The 25,520-nt window shown below is 41.0% G+C and overlaps 1 protein-coding gene across 2 annotated transcripts in view; it reads right to left on the bottom strand.

The window, feature by feature from the left end:
* Positions 1-25,520, bottom strand: part of LOC140996170 (coiled-coil domain-containing protein 60-like) — a 34,433-nt gene that overhangs the window by 5,281 nt on the left and 3,632 nt on the right. For both annotated transcript variants that reach the window (XM_073466462.1, XM_073466461.1), the window contains 7 exons: positions 25,353-25,429; positions 19,447-19,617; positions 18,831-18,965; positions 12,681-12,785; positions 10,521-10,608; positions 6,912-7,107; positions 2,573-2,651 (listed from right to left, as the gene is read on the bottom strand). In XM_073466462.1, the coding sequence (XP_073322563.1) occupies positions 2,573-2,651; positions 6,912-7,107; positions 10,521-10,608; positions 12,681-12,785; positions 18,831-18,965; positions 19,447-19,617; positions 25,353-25,429 (851 nt within the window). The remainder of the gene's footprint in view (positions 1-2,572; positions 2,652-6,911; positions 7,108-10,520; positions 10,609-12,680; positions 12,786-18,830; positions 18,966-19,446; positions 19,618-25,352; positions 25,430-25,520) is intronic.

A 25,520-nucleotide genomic window follows, 5' to 3' on the forward strand; every position in this document is an offset into this window, starting at 1 on the left:
ATTATTAGATTTGTTGTGCTGTTTTTTTATGGTTATTTATTATCTATCTAATCAATGAAATACAACTGAAAGTTTTACAATTTCAACTGTTCAAAGTCTAATGTTGATGTAAATCTTGCTGGCACAAACATAATTACAGAAAGCAGTACAGGCTGCGAGAAAACAGTCATCATGCACATGTAATCATTGAATGGTGGTAATCATGTTGTCAGAACTCTAACAGCCAAGGTAAATATCAGGTAGTAGAAAGCAGCGATGAAATGTCCCTGATAACATTTTTACAACATGCCCCTTTGTCCCGTCATTCCACTGAAGCTTCAGAGCAAATTCCTGACATAGCCTTTCAGATCACTGCCTCTAAGGCTGTGATTAGGCCAGAGGAGGAATGAAGATGAAGGGGACTAAAAATAGAAACACAAATTGAAGGTCTGTCACCGCAGAGAGGCTCAGAAGAGTACAGGTTACGCTGCCACTGCAGCTCTCTTCTCCCTGCTCGTTCTCTCTTTACACAGCCACTGCAGGGTCAAAGGAATATTGGCCCGGCTGTGATGGTTTGGACTTTAGTCCTCTCTACGGTACGCTGCTGTTGATCGAGGAAATAAAGCCATTGCTACTGTTACAGTTATTGCAAGTGGCTGAGTCATAATGGGAGCACAGCCCTGAGCAGGGGCGAAACTAGACTTTTATACAAGGGGTGGCCAGAGGGTGGGCAAGGCTTTATCAGGGGGTCCATATACTAATAAAGGAAAATATTATGTCACCATTATTTTTCATCATTCATTATTCTTATGTTTCTAAAAGTCAAGCCCCCAACAGTACCGAAACAACAGTCCAAGTGTATTTTGTCCTAAAACATTTGTTTGGCAACAACTTTAATAGTTTAGTCATAACTCATAAATCATATTACGATAACGCGACAGTCGACATGCCGGCTCTGGCTTACGGGCCAGTTGTTAACAGTAGACGCAGTAGGCGCTGCGGCAATTAGACAGGAGGCGTTAGATATACATGACACGCAACGGTGGGATCACCTTAGCTACACCCATTTTTCTATTGTTTGAGAAAACCCATTTTTCAAGACTTTGACAAAATGACAAAAGTATCCATTTCAACATTTCAGACTGTCTCAGCAGCAATCAATTAATTATCAGTATTTCATTTTTTTTGCTTTCTCCCACATCCTGACCTTGAAATAATGCTTAACCATTAATTCCTTGAGGTGAAAAAGAGCTTGTCTTGCTCTCTAAGACCTGTTGTCTTCACTTTATGTGTAAACGGTTCAGAGGGTCGAATAACTTTTTTGGGACATTAGAAAAAATTATGCATCTGGAGGGAGAAGGCAACGCTAGATCTTCTGCCCCTGACATTAGAGCCTGCAGGCAAGTACCTTATAATGTGGCAGGTGGACATAACGTCGTTAGGTTGTGTTCTTTAATAGTGGTGTTATTGAGTCCGTGTTTTTTTCATTTGCTAATTCCTCATTTACTACACACCACCTCCACCTTCTTCTCTCCTTTTTCTGCCTCAGATAATCCAGATTTCTGTCTCCCAGCAAAGGAGTCAGCCAGTTCCTTCAGAGCAAAGTTCACTCCTGGATCATCCTTTGAGGATTTTCTTTTACAAATGGGACAGTTTTTGTTTTCAGCTTGTTCTCAGAATTTTTGCAGGCAGCTTGAACAGAAGCTGTGGTTGCAGCTCAGAGACACAGGATCTCTGAAAGTCTCTGAAAACATAAGGCCGCTCAGGTAACTTTCAACAAAAGCTATTTTCTCAGCCATTTGTTATTGAAGTTATTTTTCACTGCAGGACTCACCAAGTTTCTGTCTCTTCTCTTGATTGCTTCAAATACTCCAAACATTCGTTTTTCAGCAGAGATCTCACCCTGTAACGGCGTCTCAGCTCTGTTCCACAATGTTAAAATCTACTTAATTTTCTTTTACATGACTCACAGGTTAAATTATTAACAGCAGGAAATGCTGTCATGTCATGTTGTCAGCATCAGATGGAGGTGTCAGGATTTATTTTTATTTTTCAGCCACTCTAACAGGAAACACGTTCTGCTGATATGTCTGAATGACTGTGTTCATTTCATCCAGTTGGACTAAATATAAAACACTCAGTTAACAAGCAGAGGGAAACTTTTATTTAAAAGTTATTAAGTTTATCTCTTTATGAGGCAGGAACAGATGTTGTTTAATAGTAACATTTTCCATAAACCTGCTCACTGAAAGACCGACTCCTACAAGATGTCCTGGATTCAGAAGCACTCCACTGATGTCATCACACTGCTGCTGCTGTCGCTCATGATGATGTCACTGATTTGTATTTTAACAGTGAGATGTCTGTATGTAAAGTGTTTGGTGGGAGGAAAGAAAAACTGGACCAATACAGATACTTCTGTTGCTCTGTGAGGAACAACAGCAGTCAGGGGTAGAATTTAAGGATTTATGGCAGGAGGGTGGTAATGATACTGGGTTGTAATCTTCATGCCATGTTTATCTTACAGGCTGCTGAAGCACAAGTCAAGAGGTGAAGGCTGCTCAAATTTAGGTCTTTGCAAATTAGAACTTACCTGTCTCCTAGATTGCTGGTTTGTGGGCCTTTGCTCTCTTTCCTGACTTTCTGGTGGACATCTGAGACTGTGCGAAGACCTGGAGATAAAAAAAACAAAACAAAAAAGAAAAAACAACTTGAACTAGACTTTTTCTGCTCCAACTCTCCTCATCTCTTGCATCAGTGCATTGTATTATAAATCTGTAACTTTCTCTGGCTTTAAAGGGGCACTATGTAACTTTTTTTGACCTATATTCTTGAACCGTAGGGCTTCTTGATGGGCAACTGGCTCTTTTGATCTCACCCCACCAAAACTTGCACGCAAATATACTTATTAATACTAAAATACACACACATAGACATATGACTTTCAAGTACATGTAGAAACTCATGTTCGGGAGGTTTAAGACTTGATCTGTAAACCCCTCACATTACCAGATAATCTGGGCCGAACAATGGTACCAACCAGGGTCCCAGGCCAGGTTTCTCCTCCAGTTGGAGAGAATTAGGATTAAATTGACCTTAAACTGCTGTAGTCTGTGCCCAGCTTTAGGTCTTGCAAACTGCTTTTCCTTGTATCAAGAGCTCTGTCTCTGTTGGTATATAGGTCGGAAAAAGACTTGCATAGAGCAGCTTTCATTTTGTGGGTAATGTAGGCACCAGGTTTTGAAAAGCAGTCCACTGGTCTAGCATTGAAATCCCATACCACTGTTGGAATCATGATGGACAGTTTCAAAACAAATGATCAGAATCAGAGATATTACTTTTTTATTCCAAGCGCTCTTCTTCCTTTTCAAAATCTGCGCCTACATTACCCACAATGCAGCTTCTTCTAGAGCCACAAAAGACTTCATACTACTTTTTTCACATATGTAGTAGTACTCATCAAGCTCTTTACACACTTTAATGTGTAAAATTGGTGGAGTAACCCTTTAATCACAGTAATACGAGTAGCTGTAACTAGTTACTTTCACTCCTGCTGAGTGTTTTCCGTCTTTTTTCTTGTGACATATTGAACTGCTTGACTGCTTTCGGCCCTGGAAAATCCTTCAAATTAAAAGTCTCTTGGGTTGATATTGATATTGCTTCATTTTACGGGATCACAGGCCATAAAGGTTGAGAGCTGCAACTCCTGGCAACCCTGTATGTTGCATTTTCATTAGATCTGTTGTTTAATGTGAGTGATAAGAATCCAGACATGAGCAGAGCAGTGATATGTAAGAGTCTGTAGAGATATAAGTATTGCAAACATAAGTGAAACAAGATTAGAACTTGTCCAAGTTACAATATGAAATCAATATATTTGTCTATTTGTATTTTCATATTTAATCTCATAGCTCCCCCTGGTGTTCACATGTTGTTACTACACCAGGAAATTAATTGAGAAAAAGTTTAACCTAACATGTAATCCCACCGGAGCAGCAGCTAGTAGTTAACACATACAGTAGAAGTCGCACATGGTGCTGTCAGAATAAATCTTCATGAAGCTTCCCGAGAGCATAAAGCATTCATTAAAATGTTAAATACCAGCCTAAACGATTCTACTTCTCTATGAGCTGTGACAAAATTAATCACAGTGTGGCCAATCGGGCAGATGAGGCACTTATTGAAATGTACGGCACCATTTCTCACGAGCAATAGCTATAAAAACCTGCAGCCAAAACTGTAATAGCCAATAACTTTTGCAAATTGGCTGGCTTTAGATTGAATAAATAGACTTCTTATTTTAATTATCCCAAATGAATGCGGCGGATTAACTATCTGTACTGAGAAAAAAATAAAAAACTACTGGGGGAGGCATTGAAATGCAAAGATAAACCTCCTAATTATTCAAAGTTGTACAATTCCTTTTTTCATCAAAGAGTTTGAAAACCTACTTTTTTTTCTCAGAGTAAAGAGCTCCTCTTTCAACTTCATTTACCAGGCAAAACAATGTAGTGTGGGCAGAGCTGCACATCTCCAGTGGCCAATTTCTGGATTTGAGACATAACTTTGGGGATTAGCCTGAACAGCAGTTAATTGCTTTAAACCAATGACGCTGAATTAATCCTTTGATTTTTGGACTCCTTTTATGATTAGGGGGAGAGCATGGGAGGAGGGAGGGAGGGAGGGAGGGAGGAAGAGAATCAAAATGTGAGGAAGAGAGAGTAATGGAGAGGAAAAAAGAAGAAACAACAACCTGACAATGACTCAGGCAGCGACAGCAAGCTGAACAGTCTTTCATCAGGAGGTAATGATATGAAACCTGTAATCTACAGGAGGCGGGGTGGTGGGAGAGATCAGATGACTAATTATACTGCGCTCTGAAGCCTGAAGCAGTGCACTCTGGGAAGCAGCGCAGGGCAGAGGATGGCTGAGCCCTGGCACAAAGGCTCTGATCACCCAGCTGAGGAGTGCATCGAACAGGCCGACTCTTATTTTAGTTTCCATTTCAGACTCAGCAGGGGGTGGGTAAGAGTGTGTGTGTGCGTGTGTGTGTGTGTGTGTGTGTGTGTGTGTGTGTGTGTGTGTGTGCTCGTGAGGTTGGACTGGGAATTCAGGTTCAGGTTTTCTTTCTGTCTCTACGTGTTTTTAAGGCTTTGTGATCATTAGTTGGTTTCAAACTGCTGCTTCTACGAGAGCGCAGAGCTCAGTTTTCTGTGAGAATGTGTGTTTCTGTGAACAGGATTTTTTTCTGTCTTCACAGTTTGGGCGTGATTGAGAAGAGAGATAGTTTGGGCTGGTTCTTTTGTGCCTCTAGATCCAGTTTAGTTTCATATTGGGTGAGTGAAGGGTTGAGTTTAGGGTAACTGTGACATAAAATACAAGCTGTGACATTGTACTTTGACATAAGAAGTTGAGTTTAAGATGTGCATACTATGATTTCATACATTTTTGTTATTACATTTTATTATACATTTCATTTTCTTTGCAGGAACAAGGACAGGGTCTTAATTTGGGATGCGCTGGTGTCAGTATTGACAGCTGATATCCGCCTTGTTTACTGCCATCAGCAAATAACATGAGATTGGCTAATTGCAGTAACTAGTGTTTATCTGTGTCACATGAATTTTGCGCTGTCACATCCAAACCACCCCTCCTCCATGGCACGCTCACATGTACACGATGCTATGATGGCTGTGAAAGACAACAGACCACAGCAGATCAAAAATAAATTAAACACGTTATTAAATGTAGCAATTTTAGCAACTGTGAGGCAATGAAATAACAACCTAGTCTGTGCGTTTGAAGCGCAACAATACATGACTTTCATTTGCAAATAATGTCTAATTAATGAAATAATATAATGAAATACCAAATAACAAATGTTGCTTAGAAAAAAACTATTCTGAAAATGTAATTATAAGTAATTAAACATAGGTATTCTAGCAATTATTAAAAAAGGAATAATGAGGATAAATGAATTGTGTTAACCTAACTGCTAAAAAATATAGTAAATGTTGATGTTGTAAGCTGTTTCCAGTGGCCTGTTAGTAAAATGGTCTGAGAAAATGTAAGTCCCCCCCGATAAGCAGTTATGGGATATCTTATTGTGAAAGGTAAACAAATGTCAGGAGTTTGTCTGTATGCGCTGCAGATGAGAGCAGGAATTAAAGCTTTCTGTCTTGGTTCAGACTACAGAGTCTTGTGTTGTTATCTTATTATCTTTATAATAGGTGCAACTTGAAAATGTAGTTTTTAACTTCCTTAAAGGGTCCTTTTTGTAAAAAAAAACACAACCTGATTTTTGAGTCTCAATCCAAATTCGTCAAAGACTGAGGCTTTGGGATGGCGGCCGGCCTGACCTACAATCCCAGAGTGCCAGTTTTTGACGAGTTGGGAAACCAAGTGTCATTTTTAGGAATGAGACTCAAAAAATGAACTTTTCTTACAAATAGGTCTTTTAACATTGCTGTAAGGCTGCAGCCTTGAGGTTCTTGCTCCTGACATCCCTGCCATCAGTTTGTGAGTGCTGAAAAATTCTTCTCATTGAGTAGCTAGTTCTGTACCAGGCTAAAAGTCTTTTGAAACAGTTACTTTTGTTGTTTTAAATATTCATCTTTTTCATGTCAAATAAGGTTACATTAAAGGTTGTTTCATAAATTTGTATGGTCGAATTTGTGCTCTGACAAAGATGTGAAATGAAGAACTGACTGACTCTAAAACAGTTCAGTTCATTTTTCATATGAAGATTTCTTTGTTTCCCTAGCGCAAAAAGGGGACAAAATAACAACAATAAGAAAATAAACAACAAGAAAAAGACATTGGTAGCAGTATCTGTAGCAGCATCGGCCTCTGGCATTTACACCAGAAGAACTGTGGCTCTTGACTCCACCAATGAAACTACACTGTACTTCTTTCCAATTCGGACAACTTACACTCCGAGGGGGGCTGGTCTGTCTCCTCTGCTGCTGCTGGAGACTCCGTGTCCTCCTCAGCGCCTTGGACCAGAGACGACACACTGCTGCACACGGTGTTGGAGGTGAGGTTCGAGATGGAGGCCATGGAAGACTTCCTGTGGGCGTGGAGGCGAGCAGAGGAGCTGCGAGGGAGCCTGGGATGAGCTCTCTGAAGCTTGGGGAAAAGAGAAGCAGCAAGGACAGCATGTGTTTAGTTTATCACCTACACACAGGAATGCACATCTTCTCATTTCTCAGTTTCACAGCTGCATCATCTGCCCATGTTTTGTTAAAGCCTTCTGCTGTTTTGTATGACCTCTGTCAGATGAACATAACAGTATTCATGACAACTTATGTATTTACTTTTAATTCAAATTGAAATCAGGAGGACGGAGGAGACGAGGAGGCTAGGAGGCACAAGATAGAGAAATTGGAGGAGCTCAGGGTCAACAAGCAGCTGCAACAAACTACAGCCTTTCAACCTATAGAGGTCAGCACAACAAAGCCTTTCTGCCAAACAGATTATGTTCCTTCTTTAATCCTAACCACATAATCTAATCCAATACCAGAAATGTCTTTTCTCTTTTACGGCATGAGAAGGAGGAGAAGAGAGTCTGGGTTACTGACCAAACACTCTATAACAGTGATTACTGTTGGAACAAAGAGCTATTTAAGACTTACTTTACTAAGAAATAACGCTTACAGCAGCTTTAAATTTGTAACACTGCACTCTTGGAGTCTTAGTATTTTGTGATTAGATCTAATAATTCATGTTTCTGGTGTTTCTAATCCCGCTATCACAACCTGCATCATTTAGATTGCCTTATAAAATGGTCATGAACTTGCAGACACAGTATGCCTAACCACACAAACATGCGACCACACCGCTTGATCGAAAAAAAAAAACCTTCTTTAATGGCTGCCATGTATTGAGGCTACTGTCAGCAGAGAATCTAATAGGCTATAATTGCCTCTTTTCTCTGTGTGGAACTGTTGAATGTCAGCACAGGATGGAGGCTCTTGGTATTACTTCTGAAGGACTGAACAAAACCTGGCAGTAACTACTGATGGTTCAGATCTCTGAAAGTTTTGTTTTCGTATCAAGTACCATTTTTCGCCATGCGAGCTGTATCTCAGTGTGATGCCTAGCCATCTGTGTTGGGCCAGTTCTTCATTAGAAAAAAGTAAAGCGGACCGACAAACGACAAAAAGAGCAGAAATGGTGAAACACTCCTGTAATAATGGCCGCTTTTTAATGAGAAGCCTGAAGTGAAGTCTTAAATTTATGTCGGCTCCTTGTGGAGACGTTTGATCTGAAGTGCAGAAATATGCAAACACACACACACACACACACACACACACACACACACAGACAAGCCGACAGGCAGCAGCTTGGCACACACACATAGGTAGACCCATCTCTCAACTCAGGAAGACATATGAGCAACAGAAAGGAGCCAGACATGTCTCTCCCTGCTTCCCTCCCTCCCTCCCTCCCTCCTCTCTCCTCTCTCCCTTATGCCCTTCCCTCTCCCCCGCCTGTCTGTCAGAGAAGACCAGGGCCTTAAGTGTGTGTGACGCTCCCATCAGCCTAATTATCAGGGTGGAAGGAAGCACAACACTCCAGCGACGGCAGCAACAGCTCTCCAAATGTCCTCTACTGCCACACACTGCCGTCCCCTGAGGAGTAAGTGTGTGAGAGTGCGTGCGTGTGTGTGTGTGTGTGTACGTGTATGAAGCTGCTTTTTGCCAACTGAGTCAGTCTGTCTGTGTAAGTATGCATGTTGCATGACTGTTTAAGTAAATGTTCAGTGCATCAAGATTTAAGGTTTAGAGGCTTTTACAGTGCTCGAGCATGAGTGAGTACATGCACGTGACTTTTCCTTTTATCGTGTGTGTGTGTGTGAGAGAGAGAGAGAGAGAGAGAGAGAGGAGAGAGAGAGAGAGAGAGAGAGAGAGAGAGAGAGAGAGAGAGAGAGAGAGAAAGAGAGAGCACCTGTAAATATAGGTGACACCGTGCAGGAATTTCTGCAGGAATTTCTCTCTTTCTGCAGAGCGTGGCCGGTAGAGGACTTTGAAAAACATAAGTTCTGGGCAAACTCCAACCTGCTGGGATCAGAGTCTGTCCAGAACTCACAGAGACAGATGGAGAAAATGAATACCCTTCTTGGCCAAAAGTATGTTGACGCCTGAACATTACATCCGTATGTGATTGCTGAATATTTTATCTGTTACCACTGGTGTTTGCATGTCGCTATGACAGCCTCAACTCTTCTGGGAAGGCATCTGGACAGAATCTGGAACCTGGCTGCAGGAATGTGCCACCAGATCAGCATGAGTGAGGTCCAGCGCTGATGCTGGGTGATAAGGCCTGGCATTCATGGTAATCATAAAGGTGGCTGTTGGAGTTCTTCCAAGCCAAACTGGGAAGACCATCTGTTTATAGACCTCACTTTATGCAGGGGGGCAATTTTATGTTTAAGTATGAATGAGCCTTCCCCAAACATTTGCCAGAAAATTGGAGAAAATGTATTTTTAGCAGCGACCAGCAGCTGTATGGGTTGATCTGTCGGTCAGTTAGTGGGTCTATAAAAAGCCTTTGGCGGACAAAGTTTTCACCCTAGGAGACTGAAGTTTGGCATCAAGGTCAATTGTGTCTGTGTGCGTGTAAAGGTGTGTTTGTGTCCATGCCAACTGGCTAAAAGTGGGAGTGGCCTATACCAAAAAGGCGTATACGCACACAGGCAGAGATCAGCAGCAAGGGTCCAATTTGCATGCAGCAGAGTCGTGTCTTTGGTGTTTGCCACATGGAGAAGGTGCCCTGTGGAGCTCAACGATATATTTTTGTAGATTACAGCACACTTATAATGCACTGCAGATGGATTTATAGTTTGTTTTTGTAATGTTTATGAGGTGGGTCACACAAAGATTGAAAAGATTATATTGTATACTGTTGTAGTCTGATTACTGACTTTCTAGATAAAGCTGTAATTTTACATTTATCTGACTACTTGATACAAAGTAGCCATTTACAGCGATATAGAAAATTGAGAATGCAATACATTGAATGCATCAAGATACATTCATTTCATTTGTTGGCAGGTGAATCGTAATCGAATCAAATCATGACGCCAGCGATGATTCACACCTCTAATAATACACTTGTCTTTTGTTTTAAAGGCATGTATTTATTTTAAAAAGTTATAGTATCAAAAGTATGTAGTATGGATGCAGGAGTTCATGGTAGGAGTTCAACACCAGTGAAATGATCTGGCTCACCTGATGTGTTTAAATAGTTTTTGCCGCACAATGGAGCTCTATGGCACAGAGGAATAAGATGTACTGAGACTTTCTCTGTACAGACAATAGTAGCTTTAGTAGTATTATATCACTGTTGGGTTTGGACAGTAAGGAAAATAGAATAGCACCAGACTTATCCTTTAACTGGAAATCAGGGTCCTCGGCCAAAACATGAAAAAATCTCCCCATACGATGAGGACTGGGGTGTCAACATACTTTCAGCTATATGATGTGAATACAAATAAAATACAAAAAATAAAACACAGAGTAAATCAGAGTGAGAGATACCTTGGTTGAAAGAAACTGCTCCCATTTGTTCTCAACGGCTCTTTCTTTTTTCAGCGTCTTTATTGTGGTCCTGCCTCGGCCAGGGTCTCTGCCGATGGAAAATAATAGCTGCTGCTGTGATACATTCATCACTCCGGTGACCTTCTGCGACTCACCACAAGTCGAAACTGCCCTTCGAGGCAGAGACAGCTCGAGAGTCGCTCCGGCCATTATCAAAATCATAATTCATCTTATCGTAAAAACTGTGCACTGTTTCAGATTGATGCCCAACATCAGAGCTGCCCGCCTGGTGGAGGGCCCAGCAGTGTCGTAACCTTGTGATAATGTTTCATTTCATCCTCTCCTTGTCTTCCTGTACAGTAATACCTCAGCTGGATCATTTGGCCCATAAAGCTTAAGACTTTCTGGGAAATTGGATTTGAAGCTGAGCGACGGCCCTGGAGGCTGTAACATGATGACGTTTGTGTAGGAAAAAAAATCTCTTTGTAGCTCTTTTTCCTCCCTTTCCTTCTGCTCTTTTCTTTTCTTTTTATTCTTCTATCAATTATTCAAGGCTTACAGTGGTGTGCAATATTATTCCTGGACTACATTCTACAAGGAGCCATTGTGACTGAGTGCCGTACAATTGCTTTTAGACTTTATGAATTCATCTGTTCTCACAGTCCAGGTCTTCTCTGACACTTGGAGAGAGACCATAAACATCACTCTGATCAATACCCAGGCAAGAAAAATAATGTAAAAAGGGAGCCTTGGAAAGAAGCGTCTTTAAGGAATGAAAGCATCTACACTTGTGTAATCCTGTGGGTTAAGCGTATGAGTTCGAGCACCCCACAGCTGCTGTTTCTGCGCTTTCCATCCACTTCCTCACCCTGGACTCCCTGTGGTGGGTCAATGAAACCTGGAGGTGATGGTAGGGGAGGAGGGGTGAGTGAGGGGACGAAGATGGAAGAATGCAATCTCCTCGCTAAGCCTGGACCCCCTCTGGAGCTTTGGACTTTATATTTCATCCAGCACTGTCAGCTCACGCCTGCAGCTCCTGATCACCACCACCCTTCATCAGCAGCTCTCAACAGTGCAGATGCAACGTCTCTTCAGGTGGCTCGCTTCAGAACAGTGTGGATTCGACAGGAGTTACTCGTCGGCCGGCGCTCAGAGGTCAGCGTCGCAACGAGCTGGCCGCTGATGGATATGTCACTCATGCTGCTGGTTTAGGGCTCCAGACTGCGGGATCATTCATTAATAAATGACAGCTAATGTATTATGTATGGGGAGCTTTGTGAGAGTGTGAGTTAGGATGTCATAATCCTTACGCTCTGTGTGCATTTCTGTCTCATTCCTCACCATGAATGCACCATTATCTTGTCAAACAATTGATATAATATACAAATATTCCAAAAAATATTAATATAAAATATTTAAGATGCTCCTTTGTGACCTGAAAGGGGCACTATGTGAGAAAGGTTGCAGGGTCCAAATATAAACAAAGTAAAACAGTATAAAACTGTGTTGTCCTTTAAGGTCAGTTTGTTTATTCAGTGGATTCGGGCATGAAAACGAGGAGAGTTTGTTTGTCTTCTGATTAAATATACATAGTGCCCCTTTACAGGAAATTCAAACTCAGAATTTTAAATATTTACAATATCAATGAGGTAACAATACAAACTCAGAAATCTTTTTTTTTTTTTTTTCATGACTGAATAAACAAGCTGTACTCAGAGGAAAATATGGTCCCCAGAACACTGTTTGAAGCTAGAAAAGTGGCAGGGTCCGCCAAATATAAACAAAGTAAAACAGGATGAAACTGCGTTGTCCTTTAAGGTCAGTTTGATTATTTAGTGGATTCGGCCATGAAAATGAAGGAATTTGTTTATTTAGTTTGTTTAGGTATATATATAAAAAAATAATCAGTCAATGAAATTGAAAATGAAAAGCTTCACAAACATGAAATCATGAGATGTGATAACAGAGCTGCTGCATTAGGGAACAAAGCAGTCTTCAAGTTTTAAACAGGAAGGTGGAGGGTGTTTGGGTGTATTTTTAGACCAAGATCTTGCCCCGTGGCAGCTTTAAAAGGCAACTTCTTATTCATGCATTAGCTTTAACTGACCACAGGGTAGTTGTGAGTGGGTGGTAACAACCTTTGATCCCAGAATAACTTACTTGGGGTCCCAGCAGGCAGTGAGGGGGCCGACTCTGCCGGAGCGATCCAGAGTCAAGGCCTCCAGCAGCCAATTTAGACAGCAGAGCTGGCGGTAGATGACCTTCCTGCAAACGGCACACAAAGACATGAACTTCAACATCTGTGCCCGTCTGGAGTCCATCAATATGCTTTTATTTTAATTCCAACTCCATAAGATGCAGCGAGCCAAATACGTGCTCTTTGTGACAAATCATTTCCACAGCACTGACGACACATTTTTATTGTCCCTTGCAGATCCAGGCTGAACCACTTCCAGTTATTAAGGTTTCCACAGCTTTACTTGTTCACTTTGTTGCTCCTGTCCCACCTTGTTTGAAAAGTGTTGCTGACATTGACGGGGTAAGACATTAAAGCAGCATTATGTAATTTTTTTTACCCCAAAGTAACATCTTCAAAAATCATTCTAATGTGACAGTGACTTGTAATAGGGTGAATGGTGTCTCCGTCTCAGCCCTCCTATGGTGTATTGCCCCCTCCAATGGCTTCAACTTGCCACTGCAAATCCATTCATAACAAACACTCTTCACTTCGCGTCAAGTCGTCTATTGCAGGTACAATAAGTGTATGAAAACATTGACACGAGAGGCCCAACTCTTCAGTGCAGGAGCTGCAAACAAATGCAAAACATGCCATCCCTCTAAAAGCTTGGTTACAGTGTCACCTGCAGTCAAGCGGTGCCGTCCGTCACCCCGACACTTTCACGCTTTGAAGCTTTATGACCACATCCATTCCCATGATCTCTCCTAACACATCGAACAACACAATATGAATTCTGCCTCGCCTCCCTCCCACCTGCTCCCGAATGTTGCTGCCCCGGGTCGCTCCGAGCTCTTTTCATTATCGACCGGGTCATTTGTCTGCCAGGCAGATAGTCTGCTAGATTGGGATCTGTCAGATGTCAGGTAACAGCCTTTGAACAGGGTTGTTATTTTCCAGAGGTCTCGCCAGAAAACAAGGCTGTATTCTGGCAGTGGCAATAATGCAGTGTCAGAGGAAATGCATGTTGAGTTGGAGGTGATGGATCATAAACACAGGCTGTGGATGTGTCCCAGTGGAACAGTGAAAAGACAAATGTAAAACACGGAGGACTGTCCATAAAGATGAGGGCGCAGGCCTGACAGAACACCTGAGGATCCACTGTCGTATTCAGCATTCAATATCCGTATATAAGTTGTTAATATATGGCTTGTAACACAATATAATACTATATTTTTTTTGTTTTTTCAATGTCAAACTGCACATTTATAGATATGGAAAGCGGCCTTTTCATGGCTTTATTGACAGGACAGCACTGAGAGATGATAGGAAATGGGATGAGAGAGGGGGGATGACATGCAGCAAAGGGCCACAGGTCGGACTCGAACAGGGCCTCTGTACGTGGGACGCCCGCTCAACCAACTGAGCTACTGGGGCGCCCCTGGGACTTGAGTTGAGTTAGACTTGAGTCACAAAAATGACTCCCTCAAGACTTGACTCTCATTTGAAAGCAAAAACCTTCAAATCTCGCTATTAGATCAGGTAAAATCTGAGTATAGTGAAAAATAACTCACAGCTTTGAAAGGAAATAATAAATTGTGGAGCCATTTAACTGGTCACTTTTGTACGGACTTCTAACTTGACTTTGACTTGCCACAGGCGTTTAAAACATTTTGGCTTCATCATGTGTTGGAAAAAATGTAAAATCTTATTGTGTCATTTACTACAGAAGCCATAAACTGCCATAGGTCAAACATATTATTTCCTCCATTATCATTATCATCATTATCACGAAATAACAAATATTGTTTTCCTGAGACAATAAGATGATTTATCATTCGAAGATTCATCAGAGTGGACCATTACATACACACACTGCTCTGTGGGGTGGGTTTGGGAGTTTCAAAGCAACTTTTTATGAATTTTAGCCATTTGAATGTTCAACCTACTGTTTTGATAAGAGGGTATTTACATTATGGCTTCTGTAAAGAAGAGGTGTAACAATATTCTTACATACAGTAATGTCCAGAGGGCAAATACCTCTCATTGGCCAAGGGGGCAAAAAAGCTACCAACATTAGTGGGTGTTTGAATGGTATAGGCTTATAAAGTATGTATATAAATAAATAATAATAATAAATAATAATCAGACTATAGTACAGTCTGATTCTCTGCTCTGACATTTTCAGCTGCCACACTTGTCAAGACGCCACATATGCAGGCCGACATGGCGCTGCTGACCTAGTAAACATTAGGCGGTAAGTAATGAGATGGAATGACCTTTTGTTTTCTTGTGATGGATTAAAAATAGGTTGATTTATCTTGTTTTCCAGATAATGAGATGAATTAACCCGTTATCAAGAGAAAGCAATCTTTATTATCTTGTGATAATTACCTCATGAAAAATAATTGAACCTATGGTCATTAGGGGCTTCTGTAATTTACACATGAGGAGATTAATTCTTTTAAAATGTCAAGAGATTCTGGTAAGTGAATTTTACTAGAATTAATTTTTTGAAACAACTTTATCATTGGCCAATTAAATATTAATAGTTTGTTTTTTTAAGTTTTACAGTTAGCCATTAATCATTTATTTACCAAAAAACAAACAATTCCATTAAAACTTGATATGATTAAAACTACTACATGGACATGATACATGTGTACAAATCAACCATAGGCGTCTTTTAAGCAGTTCAATTATGTGTTTGAAAGTAATTAAGACACGCTGTAATAGCATTTGTTACAGAAGTTTACACACCTTTTAAGGGTGCTTTAGAGAAAGAGTTATTGACATAAAGACTTCACACTGACATTATAGTGTCTCACAACCATATTAAAATGTTATATCTTACTACTTCCAGACCTCTATACGGAAGCCTTAAAAGGCCATGCATTCATACATTTTATTTCCTCCGTTTTCCCGTGATAACGAGTTAATTTCATTTGTTTTCTTGAGATCTCGAGTTATTATCTTGAAATAACAACTGCCGTTTTCCCAAGATAACGGGATAATTTTCTCGAGATCTTGAGAAAACAAAACGATAGTGTAGTATATGAAATCATTGCAGGAAACATCATTCAGTGTAGCAATGTCAGAGGAGCAGGAGCATATCGATCACCGCGTCACATATCTTTTCAATCAAGGCCTGACACAGGCTGAAATAGCATTATGCCTTGCTATTACAGATAATATACACATCTCAAATTAATTATATCGTTATCTCGGGAAAACAAAGTTTCGTTATTTCGAGATCTCGAGAAAATGATCCCGTTATCTCAGGAAAACAAAGTTTCGTTATCTCGAGATCTCGAGAAAATGATCCCGTTATCTCAGGAAAATGGCAGTTGTTATTTCGAGATAATTTTCTCGAGATCTCGAGATAATGAAACTTTGTTTTCCGAGATAACGATATAATTAATTTGAGATCTTGAGAAAACAAAACGATAGTGTAGTATATTAAATCATTGCAGGAAACATCATTCAGTGTAGCAATGTCAGAGGAGCAGGAGCATATCGATCACCGCGTCACATATCTTTTCAATCAAGGCCTGACACATGCTGAAATAGCATTATGCCTTGCTATTACAGATAATATACACATTAGTGTGCGTAATCTAAAAAGACGGTTAGCAAGGCTTCAGCTATATCGACGGCGCAATCTAAGTGAGCCCGATATTGTCATTAACTACATAGCTGACCAGCTACGAGGTCCCGGGCGTCTCCATAATCTCAGGCCTATCATATCACAGTCATTATCTCGAGATCTCGAATTAATTATATCGTTATCTTGGGAAAACAAAGTTTTGTTATCTCGAGATCTCGAGAAAATGATCCCGTTATCTCAGGAAAACGGCAGTTGTTATTTCGAGATAATAACTCGAGATCTCGAGAAAACAAATGAAATTAACTCGTTATCTTGGGAAAACAAAGTTTCGTTATCTCGAGAAAATGATCCCGTTATCTCGGGAAAACGGCAGTTGTTATTTCGAGATAATTTTCTCGAGATAACGAAACTTTGTTTTCCGAGATAACGATATAATTAATTCGAGATCTTGAGAAAACAAAACTATAGTGTAGTATATTAAATCATTGCAGGAAACATCATTCAGTGTAGCAATGTCAGAGGAGCAGGAGCATATCGATCACCGCGTCACATATCTTTTCAATCAAGGCCTGACACAGGCTGAAATAGCATTATGCCTTGCTATTACAGATAATATACACATTAGTGTGCGTAATCTAAAAAGACGGTTAGCAAGGCTTCAGCTATATCGACGGCGCAATCTAAGTGAGCCCGATATTGTCATTAACTACATAGCTGACCAGCTTCGAGGTCCCGGGCGTCTCCATAATCTCAGGCCTATCATATCACAGTCATTATCTCGAGATCTCTAATTAATTATATCGTTATCTCGGGAAAACAAAGTTTTGTTATCTCAAGATCTCGAGAAAATTATCCCGTTATCTCGGGAAAACGGCAGTTGTTATTTCGTGATAATAACTCGAGATCTCGAGAAAACAAATGAAATTAACTCGTTATCACGAGAAAACGGAGGAAATAAAATGTATGAATGCATGGCCCTTTAGGTCTTCCGTACCTCTACTTCACCGCTCTCATCATTGTATTTCTGTTGGTGATTCAAACATTAAACAGTATGATGAAAGTTTATAATTAAGTGATGTCAATTTAGCCATTTTTACATTATTACATGATATAAATGCTAAACATGTGGGTAAAATCAGATCATAAGAACAAAAGTGCAAACATACCTCAGCTGTTTAGCAAACTACAACAGGCATCTCCTAGTTTGAAAGCTTTGACATCCAATCATTTTCAACTTACTTACATAATGGGGGACACATGCAGTACTGCACTTTTGTTCAACAGCTTGTAATTGTGTATTGTAGGCAGCGTTGCCATCAAATCCTCTGTATAAGATCAAAGCAGTGCGTAGCGCGTGCAGAACAGAGCGCGCTAAATGTTACTGCTGCGAACCCAAGTCCTGTGTGTGCACACTGTCAGCCGACAGCTGAGTTTGTAACAAGGCAGATTTGTCAGAGAAAACTTTTTTCTGACACGTTTTTCAGGAAGGTTAGCTCTAGTTCACACAGCATCAAAGGAGTCAGCTGTATAAAAGAAATACAAAATGAAAGCATCGGGAGTATCTCTCACTGTCAGATGTTTCGCATTAAATATTCAGCAATCTGCCTGTTTGCTTTTCTTTGTTTGATGTTCGCTGAGGCGTACCAACACAGCTGTTTGACATGAATCAAACGGATGAACACTGACTGACGGAGGAGGGAGCAGTGATTCCTTAAAATCAAATGTTTTTTCCAAAAAAATCTCACCTTTTCCTCTGCTGCAGCACAAGGTGTGGTGATTCTTTTGAAAAATGCATAGAAACCTATGCCCTCATTAAAACAGAGAGTGAATGGTGTGATCATGATAGTAGAAGCAAATATTCAGATGTTATACCTAACTATGCTGAGTAATTTAAATACAAGGTACTAACTGATCCCCTTCACCTCGACGTTTAAAGTTTTCCTTATTTTATGCTCCAATTCCACAAATAATTCATTTTGAGGGTCACAATCTTGATCTTGTGACCTTGAAGACCTTCCGACATGAAGTTCTCAGCAAACAACATGCTGCTGTATGTGTACACTCCAGAGACTCTACCTACTATACAAACTGCATATGGTGAAGTACAGCACAACAGGGTATGAGCATTGTGTATGTGAAGGTTAAAAAATGAAAGTGACAGGCTGAAGGATAAAGCAAAGCAGCTTCGTTTCTCACATCTCGCTCCCCGGAAGTGACAAGTGTGCTTCTGCTTTCTGGTCGCCGCCCGGGTGGAGGGTGTGGAGTGAACCTTAGTCCATCTGTTAACTCCAGAAGTGCTTTTGTAGGATAATGTTTTTCTAAGTAAGACCATCGCTGAAACTCACATCACATGCTGTGGTACATGAATTCAACGTGCATCAGTCAAGAGTGAGCTCAGCCTCTCTGGGTCTGAGTGGCCTGAACAGTTTGCCCTCCAATTCCACCTCAATCAGCATCAACAGTACAATCAGCCAAACTCAGATCTATTAGACAGCTTAATAAGCTGTGCAGAATATAGTAACCTCACCTCGGTGTTTCACTCAGCAGAGGGGAGGTCAGAGAGTGATGGACGGGGGTGAAAGGCCGTTCTGACTGTTTCTTCTTCCTGCGTGGCCTTCCCTCATTCACACCTGAGCAGCTGGGTGTTGCGGGAAGGGGCCACCTGAACGCAGCAGAGATAAAGTTCTGTTGGCTTTTAATGATACCAGAGGTTGAGGACGGTGCGGTTGAAGTGATTAGAATGACCTCAATTAGCTTTGGTTGATCTACTCCATATCTGAACTATATAATTTGCATGTGGGTTTGACAAGAGTTCAATATCTTGATATTTTAAAAGAAAAGATCAGGTATGTGTATATAAGATATATATATATACATATATATATATATATATATATATATATATATATATATATGTACATATATATATATATATATACATATATATATGTATATATATATATATATATATATATATATATATATGTATATATATATATATATATATATATAATAAAAAACTGAAGACCTTAGCTAGAATGTTTAAAGCAAAATACACCTTCAGTCCACATTATACACTGCACACGGCGTGCATCCAAGCTGATAAATTATGCCAACTAAGCTGATGTGAGTTGTTGCCTCACCCCTCTGCATCGCTGTCTGAGTCAGAGGAGAAACTGGGAGGTCGCGGCTCTGTTCTCAACTGCTCCTCCCTCCTCATCCGCTGCCTCTCCTTCGCCTCCTGCTCCTCCTGTTCCTCTTTCTGCAGGAGGTGGAAGTAGCTCTGGCCCCACTTAATTGCTGATGCCAAACGCCTGCAAAGCAGAGAGACACGAGCGAGAATCGTAAATACGGGGGGGCATCATCACCGGCGTTCTTTAATAATGATGTATGTTCGCTTTCCAACAACGCAAATGACAGAAAAGAAAAAAAAATACAAGGCGCATAAACCATAAATGTCAAGCCGACACATTAATCTCCCGTCTTTGTCAGAGACATACAAAAACCATCAAAGCCGATGAGTTACAGTCAACAGTGCCCGCTTGTCATTGTAATAATCCCTCACAACCATGCATGCACACACACACACACACACACACACACACACACACACACACACACACACACACACACACACACACACACACACACACACACACACACACACACACACACACACACACACACACACAAGCCTGCTGTAAATCATCCAAATCAGAGCACACCAAACCAGCAGGCAGGCACAAATGACACCTAACTAGAGCATTATGGGAGAAATGTGTTACGTCTGGCCAGATTAATGACTTAATTAAGGTGGTTTAGCTTCCAACCATAACCTTTCCTCAAATACTGTTTGCTTGTTTTTCTCATACTGCACGCGTAATTACCTTTGCATTAATGCTGCGGTGGAAAATTAAAAGACGCACGCCGGCACCTGTCGAGGTGACTTTGCCAGGAGACCGGCCACAGTAACACACCCCTGTGTTCCTTAATCATTTCACAAAAGTAGTCTGCCTTCTTCTGAGTGAAGGAGGAAGAGAAAGGCAGGTCAGAGTGCAGGCTGCTCTGAAGCTTGTTATAGTGAGTCAAGGTGGCGTACGCCGCGTCGGCCGTATGATCCTTTGTTGCTGGAATCGACTGGGGTTCAAAAGAAATATTACAGGGCTGTAAGTGCTATAATATGAAATGAAGGCTGCGGTTCAGCTTGTATAGATGTTTTTCATGCTGGAGGAAGCTCAGCTGTCATCAGGAGGTCAAATATGACAGTGAGGCCATATCTGAAGGAGAATGTACATGAGAATCGCTCGACAACTCACTATTATTGTTCATATACTTTTAGTGAGATTTTACTGAGATGATATGAACAGAGTGTTAGCTTTTACAATATTCTGTTTAAATGAAAGCTTTCAAGCAAAATGTTATTAGAAAACTTTGAATCGTTATAGGTACCACGTGGAGTATTTAAAGGTGTAGTGTGTAGGGTCTTAGGAGGATGTATTGGGGAGAAATTGAATGCGATATAATTACCATGACCTGGTTGACTGAGAACCTTCATCTAGTTTTTCACAGCACGTGCCCAGTGACCAACTCACTTTGAAATGACTGGGGTAACATCTTGGAACACAGTGTCCAGCTCTCTTTGTAAAACATGGCCAACATTTCTAATTTTCTCATTCCAATTTCATTTTGGAAAGGAAATGCAATCATTAGGTGTTTTAGACATTTGGCTAACCCACATGTCCAGAACAACTTATAGTGAATTTAACAAGAAGCAGCTTCAGTTTCCTGCTTATAAACATGTCAAGAAGCCAAGAAGAAGCGGTCAGTGACCTTACAATATTCTTGTGACCTTTTCTTTCCCGGCAAACTAGATTTTTTTTTTTTTGCAAGGGTGAAACCAGACAAGCAAGCGTATGGTCCAACCCTCTGCTGCTCCAGTTCTTATTTGTTATCTAGCGAGCAGCTGGCTGGTAATATTTTGCCCACAAGTGGAGCCAAGCACTTCAGCCTAGGAGGGGGGCACCGAGCACTTGTGTTCCAGCATGCTAATTTGGCTCTGTTCGGTGATACGAGTGCACCAGTTTAGCTCGGAGGCATGTCTGTTCTATTTGCATACCACCACACCCCTGATATTACTTATTAATCTTCAGATGTGACATCTAAGTCCAAAATGCTGCAGTCTTAATTAAAGTGTGTTTCTATCAGCATCGCTAATGACTCATAGCTTCAAATGTGCAAAAAGTTTCTCCCTGGAGTAGCTGCCGGCTGCCAAGAGTGTGGGAGGTGGCACAGTGACCTTGCCTCAGACGTGACTAATTCCGTTAGCTCTTTGTGCTAAAGTGACTCTTTCACTTCAGGTGATGTTTTTTTTGTTTTTTTTTAAATTGATTAATATCCTCTAACTAGCAGTCAAGTGGGAGTGTTTCTGCTCATGTTTGATGCACCACATGTTCAAATGTTTGTGACAACAGCACCAGTTGTGCCTGAGTGTAACATGAAGGCTGAACAATAATATGCTGAGGGGAGCAGGGGGGGAGGAAGCGGATAGAAGAAGCTGCCGAGTCAATGACAGGCTGCAGTATTTGGTGTGACAAGAAAATAAAAGGCATTGAGAAGAAGCAATGTATCATCAATACGCAAACACACAATGAAACTTTTGTGTTTGAAAGCCAAGACGCTCTGAAGTGAAACCCCATTATGCCTTTTCTCATCACCGCCGTCTGTCCTTCCAGTCAATAACAAGTTATTCTTCTTTGTGCGAGGGAATCATGGCCACAAATCAGACACTGGACTGAAAAGCCCATTCAAGTCGACAATGCTTGGAAGGAGGACTTGATAGGTGGTTCAAAATTGATCGCAATGTAAAAAATTCAGTCATTTGTGCACAGGGAGAGGGTAGTGGCGGTGGGGGACAGTTTTTAACAGATCGGATCATGGGAGCCCTTGGGTGGCAGCTTGTTGCCAGGCAACAAAAGAGATACGGTTCGTGGTAGGTGAGAAATCTTTACAGTGAATTCACCGACTAAGATGTCTGTTCTGAGTCTACTCATCGGCTCGACTCTCTCAGCAGCATAAAATTCTGTACGTGATTTTTTTTTAAACACACAAGTTCTGATTAAAGCCATTAGCATGGGGAAATTTGTAGGGTGTGATCCACGGGGCGCTGCAACACGACGTAAACGAGTTCAAACACATTTCCTAATTAAATCGTAATTATACATCCAACAGAAGAATGCTACTTGGGAAGTATTATCTGTCACATACAACGTGATGAGAAACAGGACTCACAAGACAGCATGGGATGTTTCATGTCAACATCGCCAGAGACAAACAGCCGACTGCGACAACACAAGCTGGCGCAGTCATAAATGACAGAGCACCACAGACGAGGGTAAGAGCCAAAACACTGATTGGGCTTTGTAGTGTCTACTGAGACAAAACAGGAAGGAAACAACAGGAAATACAACACCAAACTGGGCTGTCATGGTATCTACACACCAGATCATTTCTTGGAGCATCACAGTTGGCCTCCATGTTGTGACAGATGTGGGTGACCGTGCACTCTGGGTATAGCAGGATCGGTAAAACCCTATAAAATCAGTGCCAAGATTCAAAAACAACCTTATATTAACACGCTGTAAATAACATGGCTGTCGTGGTGCACGAACCAATCAAATTCAAGTGAATGTATTTAATTTTGTGTCCTAATTTCCATCTAATCTTTAAATGGAAGAAAAAGAGACAATTATTACAGCTTTGTGTGACAAATCCCGGTCCCCCAGAGGATTAGGCCTGTTTGAAATACATTATTTCACATTATGTAATGTTATCATCCAATTATCCTGATATTTTTGTGCTTTTATCTGAGAATTTTGATCTTTTTTCTGAAGTCCGACTTTAGTCAAAGCTTTACTCTCCTCTTATTAAGATCTTCACAAGTGAAATCCTTTTTTGTACTTGTGGAGATTATACATTAGTTTCTCTATCAGAATGTCCAGAGGCTGTGCTCAAATCATTCAGTTCTCAAAGCTTCGTTTGCAATCAAACGTCATGGTTATGTAACTGACTGATGGTTGAACTGCTGACCTTAATGTATTTGAGCAGTTCTGATAAATTTAACTATATACACACACAGCACTTGCAATCCAATCAAGAATAAATATAAAAACTGACACGACCCAACAGCACATGTTTAAAGGTCCTTTTTGTAAGAAGGTTGATTGTTGAGTCTCATTCCCAACTTGTCAATTAACAAGGCTTTGAGTTTCCCAGGTCGTCAACTACTGATGTTCTGGGTTGGTAGATCGGGCCGACCACCAACCCAGAGCATTAGTATTTGAGTATTTGAGTATGCAACCGCCACAACCCCTTTGTAATAGAACTGAATGCCGATTAATTGAGTGGCATGGAACTTTTACTTAATAATATATGGCCTGGATTTAATCTAATACAGATATGTACATGGACAGCTTTGGACACCACAGACGTGTGTTAGTTCTGTTGATCCTACTTTGTGGAGTCAGTAGATCGGCGTACAGGAAGACATATTTGTCGCATGCTTTTAAGAAGAAAAAGAGCTGCTGTGTCTGTTGTACTTAGCGCAAAAGGTAAATTGGAGAGATGTGGATGGCAACTGACCTCTTCACACAGCCTATCTTTAAATTCAGTGTTCATTTTGATTTTACAGAGCATAACGACGATACACACCTGAACAAAATCTTAAGACCGGGGGAAAATTACAAGTTAAGGTTTGTTAGTAGAGCTTCAAAAAGAAGCACCTCTACAACTCACGAATTAACATGTTAAATTGCCTTTGTTTTATCCGCACACAAACAGAAATTAAATACATAAAAATAACAACATGTGGTATAAAGGGGAGTTAAGTGCTCTCACTATTTCTTGGCTGCTTCCTGTCCTGGCTAACCAGCTCCTGGCTCTAGCTTCATGCTTAATGAGCAAACATTAGAGTGGCATCCATCTTTTCGCTCCCCATTCACAGCAAGGAAAAACAAAACAAAACAAAATGCCAAACTATTACTCTAATAAGTGTAGGACATTGTTTCAGTCAAATAATGCAGCTGTTTTCAGTTTTTCAGATGCCATTTTTGTCCGTCATGAGGAAACACAATAAAAATCAATTATTTCCATTGCACTGGGAGGAGGCAGAAATATCAGGACAGGATCAAGACAGGAGATAAATGATAGAATATGTTTTGCTGTGATTTCGGTGAATGGACCCTTTGGTGTGATATCTGTGGCAAGAGAGGATAATGGTAATAATCAGAGGGTTAATATTTCCATTAAGACATCAATTATGAAGTAATGCATTGCTGAAAAACCGACCACTACATGTCAAAAGTTTCCACCTAACCGCCCGAGCTGAAAACAGTACCAGCCTAAGAGGTTTGCTCTGGCCAGAGAAGCGGTGAGATGTATGAGCTTTCGACATGTGAGCTGACAGAGAATGGGCTGCCATTTGGCCTAAAAGGCACCACAGCCCCAAATCATTACTACTGTATTCACTTGCAGGGATAAACAGCCACAATTCATGTGGGGGTTAGTTTCTCCTGTGAAAATGGCAACCTTTCCCCATAACACCTGTATGAATAATTCAACACTCTGGGCTCTATCAGAGGCTGTCAGAAATGTCAGCCGGTTGGAAGTACCCTTGGCTGCCCCGAGAGGATGTTGTCTCTACACCCTGTGGTGGGGTTAGGGGGTTGCGTGCACACACACACGCACACACAGACACACACACAAACACATACACACCGAACCAAATGCCACAGCTTTTTCAGTGCCAGGACTCCACTGCCTGCAGGACACAGAAACACTGAAAGCTGAGCATACCTGCAGTGAGCAGACAGTTGCAGTTTTCCCTTTTTTGCATGAGCAATGTTATTGTTATATGTGACTTTTTCCATACATAGGTGATACAGGAGCTCTCATCTGTTTCTGAGGAAACAGCAGTTAAACACCACATATTTATAACAACAGAAGGGATTCATTCTTTCCATATTTGCTGAACACCCACAGACGTAATTCTCACCTGGCGTGGCCCAGATGCTTCCTCAGGGAAATGATATCTGCTCTTTTTCCGGCCTGGGTACAGCAAACTGGCAACCTCTGCAGGGAAAGTGCATAAAAACAAAGACATTAAAACAAAAGGACGAGCAGCTTTTATCTTTTCGTCTTCGGAGCACTTCTTCACCCATGA

Source organism: Pagrus major, chromosome 5 (genome assembly GCF_040436345.1).
Source record: "Pagrus major chromosome 5, Pma_NU_1.0".
Lineage (NCBI taxonomy): Eukaryota > Metazoa > Chordata > Actinopteri > Spariformes > Sparidae > Pagrus > Pagrus major.